The sequence below is a fragment of the Danio rerio genome, chromosome 22 (assembly GCF_052040795.2).
Source record: "Danio rerio strain M-AB ecotype USA chromosome 22, GRCz13ab, whole genome shotgun sequence".
In the NCBI taxonomy this organism is placed as follows: Eukaryota; Metazoa; Chordata; class Actinopteri; order Cypriniformes; family Danionidae; genus Danio; species Danio rerio.
The window spans coordinates 9,562,119-9,576,630 of NC_141042.1; the positions used below are offsets into that span (position 1 = coordinate 9,562,119).

Consider the following 14,512-nt stretch of genomic DNA (forward strand, 5'->3'; position numbering starts at 1 on the left):
GTGCGCGTGCGCACTAACACACACACAAGCACCAAGCAGACTCTCTCTTTCTCATTCGCATAGCAATATCCGTGATATTGCTAGACAGCCCGCTCCCGTCCCAAATTAAACCCGTTACCGACCGCTCTCCGCGATTTATTCGGAAATTTATTCCCGCGGCTGTCCCCGCGCCAGATTTCTGCGGTGCGGGAATAAATTTCCGAATAAATCGCGGGAGCAGAACTCTAGCACGGAGCTCCATAAACAAAGCAGCACGCATCGCGTTTTTAACGTGACTTTGCACGCGATAAGAGAATATAGCGAGTTAATCTGATACAGTACACTCGGTTACAAGTAACAAATCACAACTAAATACATTTGCAAGCTAGAGTCAACGAGGCAACAACTTTAACCGCACGTACTTACACTTGAGAAATGGAAGAAACCCATCCTGACGTCCAGCAGTAAGTTACTCTTTACTGATCCTTCCTTTAACAAACTCAGATGAAGTATTATTTGTAGCATGTAGCTTCCAGAAGTTTCCAACTGCTTGGTTATAATGCTGATGTTTCATCTTTGGGTAGAGACTCAATATAATATCCATCTGCAGTGTGACTTCAATCGACCGGCATGTTTGTGTGCGTGTTGTTGTGGGTGTGCGTGTGTTTGTGGGTGTGTGTGTGTGTGTCTGGGTTTCTGCGTCAGAGGGCGGGGCCTCAGGTTTGAAATCTCCCGGGTTTGTGCGTGCACGTGAATAACTTGGTTTCGTTCGTACGTCATGGTGAAACACCTAATGAATCGGTATCAAGGCGACTCGTTTGAAGCACTATGAGTCGACTCTTTTATAGATGAATCAACCGTTTTAAACACTGTATTCTTACAGATTTAAGCCTTAGCTGGATACTTCACTTCACTTAGAGCTGTGTTACACACTACATGGAGGGGAATTTTCAAAAACCCATAATATGGTTTCTTTAAAACGAATAAAAACTGCTTTTATTCCAAAAAATAAGACTTTCTCCAGAAGAAAAAATACTTTCAGACATACTGTGAAAATTTCCTGAATTTGTTAAACATCACTTAGGAAATATTAGTACCATTAATTTTGAAAAACTATATATATATATATATATATATATATATATATATATATATATATATATATATATATAATTAAAAGTAACTAAGTAATACTAACTAATTACTTAAGTAATTTTTTCATAAGGTACTTTTTTACTCTTACTCGAGTAACTTTTAAGATTGTTACTTTTACTTTTACTTGAGTAAAATTTTCGGCAATTACTTGTACTGTTACTTGAGTACAGATTTTGGATAATCTACCCACCTCTGGAAAAATCTGATGGGTGTTTTGAGTTGAAACTTTACATACACATTCTAGAGACGCAAAATACTTATATTAAATCTGAAAAAAGGGGTAACCTAGGTGCCCTTTAAGTATATCACTGAAATTAATGGCCTGAAACAGATTTAGGATCCATTGTATTTGTATTTTACTATGTCATCTGAATTTTTTTATTTATTATGTTTTCCTGGTCTCTATCTACATCCCAAAGAAGTGGTGTTAAGCCTGATCAGATTACATGATTTTTATTATTGTTTGCGAAAATCAATATGTCAGATAATGCAAATTTTATTTTATTTATTTATTTTTTTTTTTTCTTGATAAAATCGTGACTTGTTGTGGATAACAAATGTTCCAGACTACATGTTCCTTCACGATCAGTCATCCTGTGACGTCTAGGTCAAGTGTTATTTCCCAATGCATTCACATAGGTTGCCATAACAAAATATATATATGTCATCATTATTCTGCAGGCTGCATTTTGTCACATGGCTGCGAGAAAATAAATAAAAAGAGCGGAGCCTGCAAAATAATGAATAAAAAGAGTGAGGCTATGGTCAAGTAAATAAATGAATGAAAAAAGTGCAACTGCTGAGAGTTTAAGCAGCTACGGGCAGCGGCCCTTCCGGCAAAAAAATGGACCGGCTCACCGGGAATTCTCCCGGTCTTCCCGATTAGCCAATCTGGGCCTGATATTATATATGCTTATAGGCTATTCCGCGCTATAAGCGCATGCATAAAACTTGCACGGACAAAAGTAAGGATGATGAAATTGTTGATGGAAAAGCTTATTTAGGCCAGTAGGTCTACTGAATGCAATATGCAATTTGAAATATATATTTTCTCTTTTTTTCTGCAAGTTGTATGTAAACTTATGACTTAACATGATTTAAATAAAATGAATGACTTAAAAACTTATAATTTTTAAAGTGTGTGTTGCAAATAAAGTGTTTATTAAATAAAGAGTCGGTCTTTAAAGCTTTGGAAAATGGTTCATAAAAAAGGACAGGACGTAAATGCTTTTTACAAGTTGCAATCAAAAATGAGATAAGTATTGTATTGGAGTATTGCTATAAAAATATTTCTTATCTCAATTTAATTTAATTAACTTCAATCTCAATAAACACTGATACTGGCTGACAACTAATAACTATTTAAAGGCATTCATTATGATATTGACAGGACCAAACTTATGTTTCTTTTTTGATAATAATATAGTTTATTTAAAATCTAAATGCATATTTTTCTGACAATGTTGCTATTAAACACTCCCTTGCCTGAACATGAAATGAAAGAATATGAGCAGCTGTGAGGCAGTGAAGAATTAGTTAAATCCTTATTTTCCACGGAGCAGAACAAATCATCATCGCACAGTTGGATGGGCACAAACAAAAATGTAATTCATGTTTGTTGGAAAAAATATCTTTTTGAAACAAATTTCGTTAGGTATAATTTGTATCTTAATTGTTATGTATTTTTCGTTGATCAGTTAACTACTAGATACAAAAAGAATAATGAATAACCTTTGAAGTCAAGTGAAACAAGTCCGCTATATGCTTCAGCTGTTCAGCGCCAAAACACGAGTTGCCGTGAGATTGTGTTGGTTTGGTAAATAAAATATTAATCTAGCCTAAATAAAATTAAAGTTAAATATTCACAGTTTCAGAGAAGCCTGTATTAAACTGTTATTATTTATGACACATTTGAATAAGCAGGGCAGGCTTTTATTACAACAAACTCTGTTGAAAAGATGAGAGCAGTGTCGCCTGCAGCCGTATGACTGTACATTCATTGTCCGTACCAACCATGAGAGGGTGCGAGTTAATGCTGCATATTTATTTATTTATTATTATTTTTTTTTATAATGTAAATTGATTATTAAACAGTATACACTACGATTTATTGACAAAGCAAGAAAGAATGAGAATAAATAAAGGTGTGTGTTTTAAAGTGTGTATGAACTTGCATCGTGGGAGATGTAAAAAAAAAAAATAATAAATAAATAAATTGATTAAACGAATTAAATTGTAATTTACTGTTGCAACAAATGGTTTTGTCAACAACAGTGACAAGCAGTTTATTTTAGGCTTCTCTGAAACTAAATATTTCACTTAATTTTATTTAAGATTGTATTATTATATTAATTATAAATTATTGTAATTAAAATTTAAATAATTAAAATACAATGATGTGCTTTCATTTTCTCTGTCTCACTCGCGACAATGAATAAATGTAGCCTTTGACAGCATCAGTGTTTTTTTGAGATTGAAATAAGAATAAGGGATGATGATGGGGCGGGGTGGTGATGGATATGTGCATAACTTTGATTAAAATCCTGCTGGTGCCCCTGGAAGAGAGAACTCTGAATAAAGATGTCGGCATATTTGTGCCAGTCTGTCAGATAAAATTGCTTAAAACACTTTAAAATTTTTGAGAAATTAGTTAAGGTTTACATAGCCAATGACTAGTCATATCCACCCGTGACCAACCTATCTGTAAATATGCAGCCTGTTTTTTGATTACCTGACCAGCTCATTAACAGCAGCACCCACTAAAATAACTGATAAATTATGTGCTCCTATTGGGCCGTGTCACCCACGTGGTGGAACTCGTCATAAAGAACGAGAAAAGATTAAACATGCTAGACTTTCTGCGACGGTATCGTAATGCGTCGCAGGCATGGGATCGGTTGTCGTGAACTATGCCACATTACATGAGAAGAAACGATTGAATCTTGTGTCATTACGTCTATTTGTCGTTTACGAATCTCTGCGACACCCTACGTCAAGAAAATCGTGCCTAAATCGTGTAATCTGACCAGGGCTTTAGTGAGACCAGCAGGGAGCACTCATCCTGCAGTCTGTGGGTCCTAACACTCCAGTATTTTAATGGGGACACTATACTGCTCAGTGAGTGCCTTTTGGATGGGATGTTAAAACTAGGTTCTGACTCTCTGTGGTTGTTAAAAACCACAGGATGTGCTTTGACAAAGAGTAGGGGATTAACACTGGCATCCTAGGTAAATTTGTCCACTGGCCTCTGTCCATCATGGCCTCCTAACTATCCCCATGTCTCCTCTCCAACAATTAGCTGGTGTGTGGTGTGCGGTCTAATGCAATAGAGTTGCACACTGGAGGTAGATGAAGAGTTTCCACCCAAAAATGCATCCTCTATATTTTATTCATCTTCAACTGGTACATTTACAGGATTATGGATATCAATTTCATTCTGTCTATTAGGGCTGCACGATTCTGGCAAAAATGTAAATCACAATTTTATTTGCTTAAAATCAGTATCACGATTCTTTCTCATGATTCTGTAAATGTAAAATAAAGGTTAATATGCTTAGCCTATTATTATTGTTAATTCTCAAACATATAGTAAACATTAATAATAACAGGCCTATGTGTAGCTCTACTGTTGCTTAAAATGCTAAATTTTGTATTATGGTGGACTTGAACAGACTTTCAATATGTCCTGTTAATTCACAGTAAAATTATGACATCAGAATATAACTATTCATAATTATAAAGTTGAATTATTATGTTTGAGACGTGCATGTTGTAAGGTCTATCCAGTTGGTCCAATGACGGTATCCAATGGTGGATGAAGGTTCACTGCATGTTCGGTCTTTCCAGTGCACAATGTTGATTTATATTAAACTTAACTCATATCTGACTCCAATTTTAGTATGAGGTGGTTTAGAATATTAATATATTTATCCTCGTTTTATCTGACTCCAATTATAACACATTAAGAAGATTATATCAATATATAATTTAGATAAATATTTGAACCTTTTGTCTTCCTTTTGTCTAGTAACTATCACATCTGTTCATTCGGGTGCTCATGTCGCTCAGAGAAATCGCCTCGGCCGAAGGCGTCCCTCACGGTCACACTCTGGTCAGTCTTGAGTATTAAACAGAGGTAATTGACTAATACTTTAGATGGCCGCTACCAGCGCGCTCGTTTTAAAATACCTTAGTTAGTCCCGCTTAGGTGTACACCCTTGAGTTAAGACAATCATCATTTCTAATTAGAGGTTAGGGCATTAATATAAATGTACCCGACTACTGGACTCTATAGTAACTTTGGTTTTCACCAAGCCCATGGTTTCCCATATGAACTTAATTTAGAATAATATTACCTTCAAACAAAGGTCGGGTACCCAATCTAGGTTAGTTGTGCAACAACTTGTTGTCCTAGACGGAAGTTAACGCCCTTTCCACCTAGGTACACTTTAATCAATATCAAGAGTCAGTCGGATCCCTAAAACTCAATTAGTGTGCCCAATGCTCCATCTCAACTGGATTCTAGTCCGTCTACTGACCTGACGCAAGACGTGCGGAAACAAGGATACAGCGTAATCTACTAGAACTAATAATTACAGAGTGAGCAAAATATGGTCAAACATAACAATTTATTAATCAGGTAAATGTATTATGCCGATTCAATCAGTCAATTCATAAATAATTAATACAAAACATCAAATTATCAAAGATAAATCCAAGATGAAAAGATGCATATCTGACTTCAAATTATACATAACGTGGAGCGTAAGCTCCATGTTACGGGCTGATCTGGGTAGGCAGAATCGCCCTGAGCCTTTCTTAAACCTTACCTTAAATAATCCAAGAATTCCCTCAAGGAAGGGGGTGTGTGCATAACAAAAGGCATTCACATTTAGTGCTGCCTGTGGAAAAGTCACACCCTTCACAGTGGTTCAAAAGATGCCTGAAGTTATATATCTATTGTTTTGATTATGTCTATTTCTGAGAGAATGAGACCATTGTACCAGTCGCACTGAGACATCTCAAATGATATCAAACATGATAGATAAAGTCACTTTGGTTAATCTAGAACATTCAAACATTGAAATGACCATATGTGTGAGTTGGGGTGGTTGAAGCCGAGTTTCAGCAGACTCGGATGCAAATGCAGCAGAAACTGGTTTTTCCCGCATTCCCACCTGCTGGGTTGTCGAGTCAACAGTCTCTGTTTTCAGCTCATGTTTTGAATTGTCAAAGACATCAAAAATATTTGTAATATTTCAATTCTTACAATGCCATCTGCCATTGGCAACATTATTAGACCATTATATTTCCATTATTTATAGGCTAGGGTTGTTATACTGACACAGTAAACATTTATTTTCATGCACAACACTTTGTGTTCGCTATGAAAGAAAAAAAACATATCAAATGCTTACCGTAATCATAACTCTAAAATGCCATATGATCATTTAAATGATGTGCGCACAGGTTTCACTTTCACTGCCTCTCATGGCTGCTGTCATTGTGAAAAAAAAACACACACACACACACATGCAAATCAAACATAATTGCCAAACAATGCCAAATATAATTGGTAGAATCTTAGAAAAAGCTGAGTTAGGATCGCTTGTAGGGTCGAATTGAGATTGTGACCTTTTTTTTCGATTAACCGTGCAGCCCTACTGTCTATAGACATCCGTATTTCTTTAAATGAACCTTATGAAATTGAAAATAGGCACATTAAGCTTTTACCAGATGTTAAAAAAGCTAGCTATGCATATAGCCCATTTCATTTGTTTTTGTTCTTGGGTTTTTAGGATCTTGAGAACCAAATAAAAACATTTATGAAGAATGAGCTAGAAAACTTTAAGAAAATATTACATGAAGAAAACCCAGAACACTTGGTAAAGGACTTCAATGAGAACAGATGCAGCATAAAAGAAGCGGCTCTCGATCTTGCAATCTACTTCCTGAAAGAAATGAAGCAAGAAGAAGCTGCTGATACTCTAAAAGGTGAGAGACTGTCAGATTATCACTTATAAATACAGGAGAGAGAATGAACACAGTTATATCAGTTTTGTTTTTGTGTTTAGGTGAGCTGTTCTTCATTCATCAGCTGAAATGTGGCCTACAGAATAAGTATCAGTGTGTGTTTGAAGGAATTGCACAGCAAGGAGACTCCACACTCCTGAAGAACATCTACACAGATCTCTATATCACTCAGGGTGGCAGTGAACAGATCAATACTGAACATGAGGTCAGACAGATTGAAGTTGCTTCCAGACGTCATGAAGCACAAGAGAAACAGATTGAATGCAGAAATTTGTTTGAAGCATCTGAACAAGACAAGCAGATCAGAACTGTACTGACAAAAGGAGTCGCTGGCATCGGGAAATCAGTCTCTGTGCAAAAGTTTGTTCTGGATTGGGCTGAAGGAAAAGAAAATCAAGAGATCAGTTTCATATTTCCTCTTCCATTCAGAGAGATGAACTTAAAGGAGAAAGAAAAACTCAGTTTAATGGAGCTTATAACTCAGTTTTTCCCAGAGACAAAAGGACTGAACCTTACAAGAAGGAATCGATTCAAAGTCCTGTTCATCCTTGATGGATTGGATGAATGTCGTCTTCCTCTGAACTTTGCTGGTAATGAGACGTGTCATGATGTTTCGTCACCAGCCTCTCTGGATGTTCTCCTGACAAACCTCATCAAGGGAATTCTGCTTCCTTCTGCTCTCATCTGGATCACCAGCAGACCAGCAGCTGCCAGTAAGATTCCTCCTGACTGTATCGAGCGGCTGACAGAGATACGAGGATTCAATGATGCACAAAAGGAGGAGTACTTCAGAAAAAGACTCACAGACGAGAATCAGGCCAAAGAAATCATTGATCATGTTAAACAATCAAAGAGTCTCTTCATCATGTGCCACATCCCAGTCTTCTGCTGGATTTCAGCCACTGTTCTCCAGAACATTTTACAGGAGAAGAGAAATAATGATGTGAAACACAATCAGGCTGATTCCAAAACACTGCAGGAATCAAACACTGAAGACACTCCCGAGACTCTGACACAGATGTACACACACTTTCTGCGCTTTCAGATCAAGCAGAGCAGACGGAAGTATGATGGAGAATACACACCAGATGTGTCCTGGGATAAAGACGCCATCCTTTCACTGGGGAAACTGGCATTTGATAATCTGCAAAGAAATAACCTGATCTTCTATGACACAGACCTGGAAGCCTGTGGTATTGACATCTATAAGGCCTCAGTTTACTCCGGCATGTGTACTCAGATCTTTAAGGAGGAAACAGGGATTGTTCTTGGCACCATGTACTGCTTTGTTCACTTGAGTGTTCAAGAGTTTATTGCAGCCCTTTATGCACATCTGATTCTAGACATCAACAAGAAAAGTGTGTTTGATCAAGACTCTACAGAACAGGAGAACAGAAATGAGTCCATGATTGATTTGCTGAAGACTGCAGTGGACAAGGCACTTGAGAGTGACAATGGACACCTGGACCTTTTCCTTCGCTTCCTTCTTGGTTTGTCACTCAAGTCCAATCGACAACTCCTACAAGGTCTGTTGACACAGCGAGACCACAATGACCAGATCAAAGAGGAAATAGTTCAGTACATCAAGCAGAAGTTTGAAGCGAATCTTTCTCCAGAGAGATCCATCAATCTGTTCTACTGTCTGAATGAACTGAACGACCAAACTCTGGTGAAAGAGATTCAAAATCACCTTAACACAGGAAGTCTCTCATCTGCTGATCTTTCACCTGCCCAGTGGTCTGCTGTGGCTTTTGTGTTGTTGACATCAGAGGAGGAGATGGAGGAGTTTGAGCTTCAGAAATTCAAGAAATCAGATGAGTGTCTCATCAGACTATCAGCAGTTGTCAAATCCTGCAGAAGAGCTCTGTAAGTCAGTCAATATAAATGAAATTATGTTGTATTTGTGCCACCTAATTCTGTGGTTGTATTTTTTCTCTTGTAGGTTAAATGATTGTAAGTTAACAGAGAGAAGCTGTTCAGTTCTGTCTGCAGTTCTTAGATCAGAAAACAATCTGAAAGAACTGAACATGAGCAATAATAATCTGCAGGATTCAGGAGTAAATCTGCTCTACTTTGGACTGAAGAATATTAAGTGCGAGTTAGAAATACTGAGGTAAATTCTGTGATAATTGACAAATTTTTAAAAGTGTGTTGAAATGTAAAACTAGTTTTGCTCTCTGCAGCTCTGTATTTAACTTTTGTAAGTTCTGACAATTTTTATCCACACACTTTGGATCAGTCACACACAGAGCGAAAGAGAGAGAGAGAGAGAGAGAGAGAGAGAGAGAGAGAGAGAGAGAGAGAGAGAGAGGTAGTGAAATTGTGTATGCATGTAATGACATCGGCATATCCAATAGTTTATAGTAATGTGTTAGCTAACTCTTTCCAAATATTTTAATAATATTTGCAGCTAGTTTATCTACAAAAGCTCCCTAGTGAAGTATGTGTTAATGTCCACAAGATTACATTGATGAATAAAGTCTCTGGCAACCATCACTGAGTTAATATGGTTACTGCTAATGATTGAGGAAGTGCAGATTAAATCTGACTCAATCTACCTGAGGCCTGAGCCTCTAATGATATCATTGCACATGTTCCAGCTCTACTTCTTTCAATATGGTTCAGCGGTGAATCTTCAGTGTTGATGTTTATTTTCAGGCTCAGGAAGTGTGATAGCACAATTTTTAATTTGATAAAACTTCACTTAATAGCAGTAGCTCTTTTCCTTTAGTCTTTCAGACTGCAGTATCAGTGGAGAAGGTTATAAAGCTCTGGCTTCAGCTCTGAGATCAAACCCTTCACACCTGATAGAGCTGGATCTCAGAGGAAATGATCCTGGACAATCAGGAGTGAAGGAGCTCACTGATTTACTGCAGGATCCACACTGTACACTGAAGACACTGAGGTGAGATACATAATAAAGTTAAATGTGGGGTATCATAACAGAATTGTATTTTAGTTGCACAAAATCTTGTGATAAAATAAATGGTTTAATGCATCAGAAGTTTGAAGGACCGGCTTGTGTTTTGATTTGGTCTGGGCATGTCATGTTAACACATTATTAATTACTCAAACAATTATTTTATCACCAGTTAACACAGTTAATTTTTTATTATCATTATTATCATCATCTTAAAAGTTCATTGCTCACTGGTTCTGAACACACATACAGTACAAGCATAATTAATAAAAGTTGTTTTTAGTGCTCTTTTATTCACATCCCATAACCTTTTAAAATTAAATGCACTACTTTTTAATTCATTGTTTACTATTGCATATACTGTAAGAATGTGATTAATCACAGAAAAAAAAAATCATGCGATTTATATCATTGCCCAGCACTAGTTTTGATGTTTCTGTTGTACTGATGGTAAATTATAAACACAGTCAGCAGATGTGCTGGTGTTCTGCTGTATAATATACAGTGTTGGGAAGGTTACTTTGGAAATGTAATAGATTACAAATGACTCTATTTAAAATGTAATAATTTTGCAATTGTTCAATTAAATTAAATTAAATTCAATTCAATTTAGCTTTATTTGTATAGCGCTTTTACAATGTAGATTGTGTCAAAGCAGCTTCACATAAATGGTCATAGTAACTGTCTCCCAAATAAAGTGAAAGAATCCCCCAGAATTGATGTTTTTAAAAAGCTTGTTAGGATGCACCCTTTACATTGCGTATGAATATAACAGTTTGTGAAGTTTATGCAATTTATGTAAATTGTGTAGGTTTATGTATATATGTATGTAAGGTGTGTGTGCATGTATGTAAAGAATGTTGTGTGTGATTGTGTAGATGTATGCATATATGCTTGCACATGTATGCTTTTATCTGAGTATATATTTTGCTTTATTTGTCTATATATTTTTTGTTTGGTTTATTTTACAATGACTGTTTGTTGTTTGTGAAGTGCTTTGAGTTGCATTTATGTAGAAAAAGTGCTATACAAATAAATTGTATTATTATTATTATTACTATTAATTTTGTTTTGAAGTCAAAGTTACATGGGATTTCAGTTCAAATATTCAAAGTACCATGGTAAACAATGTATGGAGCGGTCACTGAATGAATGTGCGAATATAAAACCAACTTTACCTCAATCATTTTATCTAGTCCATGACACTGCAATGCAAGTATATTTATACTGTAGCACATTTTATACACAATGCTAATTCAAAGTGCTTTACATAAAGAATGAAAAACTATCATAAAAATAATCACAACAATAAAAACAAGGACATTTTATATTTTAAATTACTTTTGTCACTTAAGAACAGAACTGAAATTGATTATACAAAAAATACAGTGGGGTTAGTTTGGACATAGCACAGTGCTCATTTAGCAAATCCACAGCTAAACAATATGCTAATTGTGGCTGTAAATGTAAAGTTAACATTATGCCAAGTCGTCAAAAATGAAACAATGCATGGGAAATGGCTTTGGCGTATTATTTTGCAGTGCACTATGCAACAAGCTAATGTAAACAAGCATACGTTAACTACATGAGTAATTTTAACCGCCAATACAGCCGATTTATGGACAACGGTAATCACCAGCATTTTTGCCACAACCAATTTATGAATGATTCTGCATGAATTACATTGAAAAGAATCACTTTATTCAATGTGAGTAATACACCATACTTACTGAAATTCAACATTGACCCGTAGCAACAAACCTAACTTGTGTGTCTGTCTGTCTGTGACAGGCTGTGTGAGGAGTAGTTATGAGGAAGCGGGGACAAACTCTTTCTAAATGCATTTTAAATAATAAATGCGGGTTTTTTTTCTACTTAGACAATTATTTTAGGTATTCACACATATATATTTCACAATAGAGAGTGCGTTTTTATATATATTTATATATTTTATTTGGTGAGGAGGACAATGAACATGTTCCACCTGGGATTTAAACCCGTGGGTGCGCCGCAAATCAAAAGCATCAGCGCTTTAATAAATGGCCTTAGCAGAAGGCATCGTGCATATCAAAAACAGGCAAAGCAATAGATTAATATAATTCAACATATCACAGAGTTTTAAAGAAAAATATTAGATGTAACCCCATTTGTAATCTTTAACATTTTCAAAAATAACTGTAATTTAATTACACATTTTTCTCAGTAACTGTAACAAATTACTGTTACTTTTATTTTGTAATTAAGTTACGTAACAACGTTACATGTAACTAGTTACTCTCCAACACTGATAATATATAGATCTGACTCCTGTTTGACCATATCTGTCTGCAGGTTTTTGAGTCCTGCTGCTGATGAAGGCTGTCAGTTTGTGACTGAAGTTGTGGGTAAAAACCCATTGCTCCTGAAAGAACTGAATCTGAGTAATCGTGAACTAGGAGACACACGAGTGAATCAACTCTCTGCTCTACTGCAGGATAAGCACTGTCAGTTCAACACACTCATGTGAGTACTGCACATTTAACTTAACTTTTTAACTTAACTTTCTTACTGTAATTGATAATATTTCAGTATCAATTACAACAAATTAAAACGTTTGATATCCTGACACAGGGTTCATACGGTCTTGGAAAACCTGGAAAAGTCATGGAATTTTTTACATGGCATTTTCCAGACCTGGAAAATTTTTGGAAAAACAAAAAACCCACAGTTTTGAAAAAAGTCATGGAAAACAGATATCTGTATACTTGAATATAGGTTACTTCTTTTCTGTCCTTGGTCATTCACACTCTTGCGTTATAAGTGCTGTGTAAGCATTATCTAAATCAATTTTACACAGATATAAATTTAAATTGATACTAAATAAATTGCAGGGTGTTTTACAAGATGCTGTAATACATTTAAACATGCATTGTTTTTCTTTTACCACACATATGTAGACATAGCATGAAACATTAGGTCATGAAATTTTATTCGAATGTCTTAGAAAATCATAGAAAAGTCATGGAATTTTTGTAGTAAAAATGTGTTTGAACCCTGCTGACAGTTCATTATTTCCGAAATCCAAATCAAACCATTATCCAATTCAGGATATATAGAGATCCCTATACCCTCTAACTGTAGAGATGATTGTTGTCGGGACAACGTTAGGATTAGTTATTTAACTGGTAAATGATGGATTTTTGCTATTAGCATCTGGGGGTGCCCTTCTTTTGGCTGGCAGGGGTTCATTGTGATGTGCTCAATCCACTTTTAATTCAGATGGAAAGTTTTGGTCTCCCAGCATGGCTAATACCAGCTTTTCCACCAATGGGCTATGTGCACGACGGCACGTGACGAATTTCTGTTGAAATGTAAGGCTGCTGGTCAACTTCCACCAATTGTAAAGTACTGTGCTACAACAGGCACACAACTATGACACCTAAACAGTACTTCTAGCTACTACTGCCATTTTTAGCAACGTACAGCGTCAGAGAAATTTAACTCTTACCTTTGGTTCCACACATTTCCAAAAGACAAAGTTGTGCAGAAGAAACAGTTGTTAATATTTGATGTGAGAATTTACAGTAACAGAAAAAAACAAGAGTGTGTAGCTGACATTTCTACCAGAAAGACTCTAGGAGGCAGATAAACGTTTGAACATTTATTGTGAATTGTTTGCATGAATGAGAGTTCGTTACGGTCCTTTCATAAAGTTCTTTGGCGTAAGCCCCGTCTATAGTGCAGAACTCTGGATGAGCTGGCAGATCCTGCCTGAAGATGAAGGCAGGGCGAAGCCAACCCCAAAAAGGCAAAACTGTAGGGTTCAGTTTTGTAGCAATCCTAAAACAGAATGACAATAGATGAGATATCTTACATTGTATATTCATGCAAATCGCGCAAGGTAAAATGGAGATTAAATAGTGCCCTGACGGGCAGAGAGGTATATAAGAGATCCAACATGAAGATAAAACGAAGCACGCGATTAGGCTAGTAGATGCTAGAAGTCCTAATGAAGATAAGAGAGCATACCCCGCTGGGTAGAGGAGAGAGCGTGCCCTGACAAGCATAAGAGAGAGTGTGCCCTGACGAGCATAAGAGAGAGAGTGTGCCCTGACGAGCAGAGGAGGGAGAGAGAGAGAGAGATTGCCCCGATGGGCAGAAAAGAAAAAGCGTTCCCTGACAAGCAGACGAGAGAGTGTCCAGACAGGCAGAGGAGAGAGCGCGTGCCCCGACATGCCAAGGAGGGAGAGGGAGAGAGAGAGCCCCAACAGGCAGAAAAAAGCATGCCCCGATGGGCAGAGGGGGGAGAGAGAGAGAGAGCCCCAACGGGCAGAGGAGAGAGAGAGTGCCCCGACGGGCAGAGGAGAGAGAGAGTGCCCCGACGAGCAGAGGAGAGAGAGAGAGAGAGAGAGACCCTTCGGCAGAGGAGAGAGAGGTTGACTCGAC

At 36.8% G+C, this 14,512-nt stretch overlaps 2 protein-coding genes across 2 annotated transcripts in view; one reads left to right on the forward strand and one right to left on the reverse strand.

The window, feature by feature from the left end:
- The window catches only part of LOC147838394 (uncharacterized), a 900,722-nt gene that overhangs the window by 710,285 nt on the left and 175,925 nt on the right, over positions 1 to 14,512 (reverse strand). The window lies entirely within an intron of this gene.
- The window catches only part of LOC147838410 (NACHT, LRR and PYD domains-containing protein 12), a 126,598-nt gene that overhangs the window by 43,967 nt on the left and 68,119 nt on the right, over positions 1 to 14,512 (forward strand). The window contains exons 5-9 of the mRNA XM_087303329.1: positions 6,933 to 7,128; positions 7,209 to 9,033; positions 9,110 to 9,280; positions 9,899 to 10,072; positions 12,419 to 12,589. Coding sequence (XP_087159455.1) covers positions 6,933 to 7,128; positions 7,209 to 9,033; positions 9,110 to 9,280; positions 9,899 to 10,072; positions 12,419 to 12,589 — 2,537 coding nt within the window. The remainder of the gene's footprint in view (positions 1 to 6,932; positions 7,129 to 7,208; positions 9,034 to 9,109; positions 9,281 to 9,898; positions 10,073 to 12,418; positions 12,590 to 14,512) is intronic.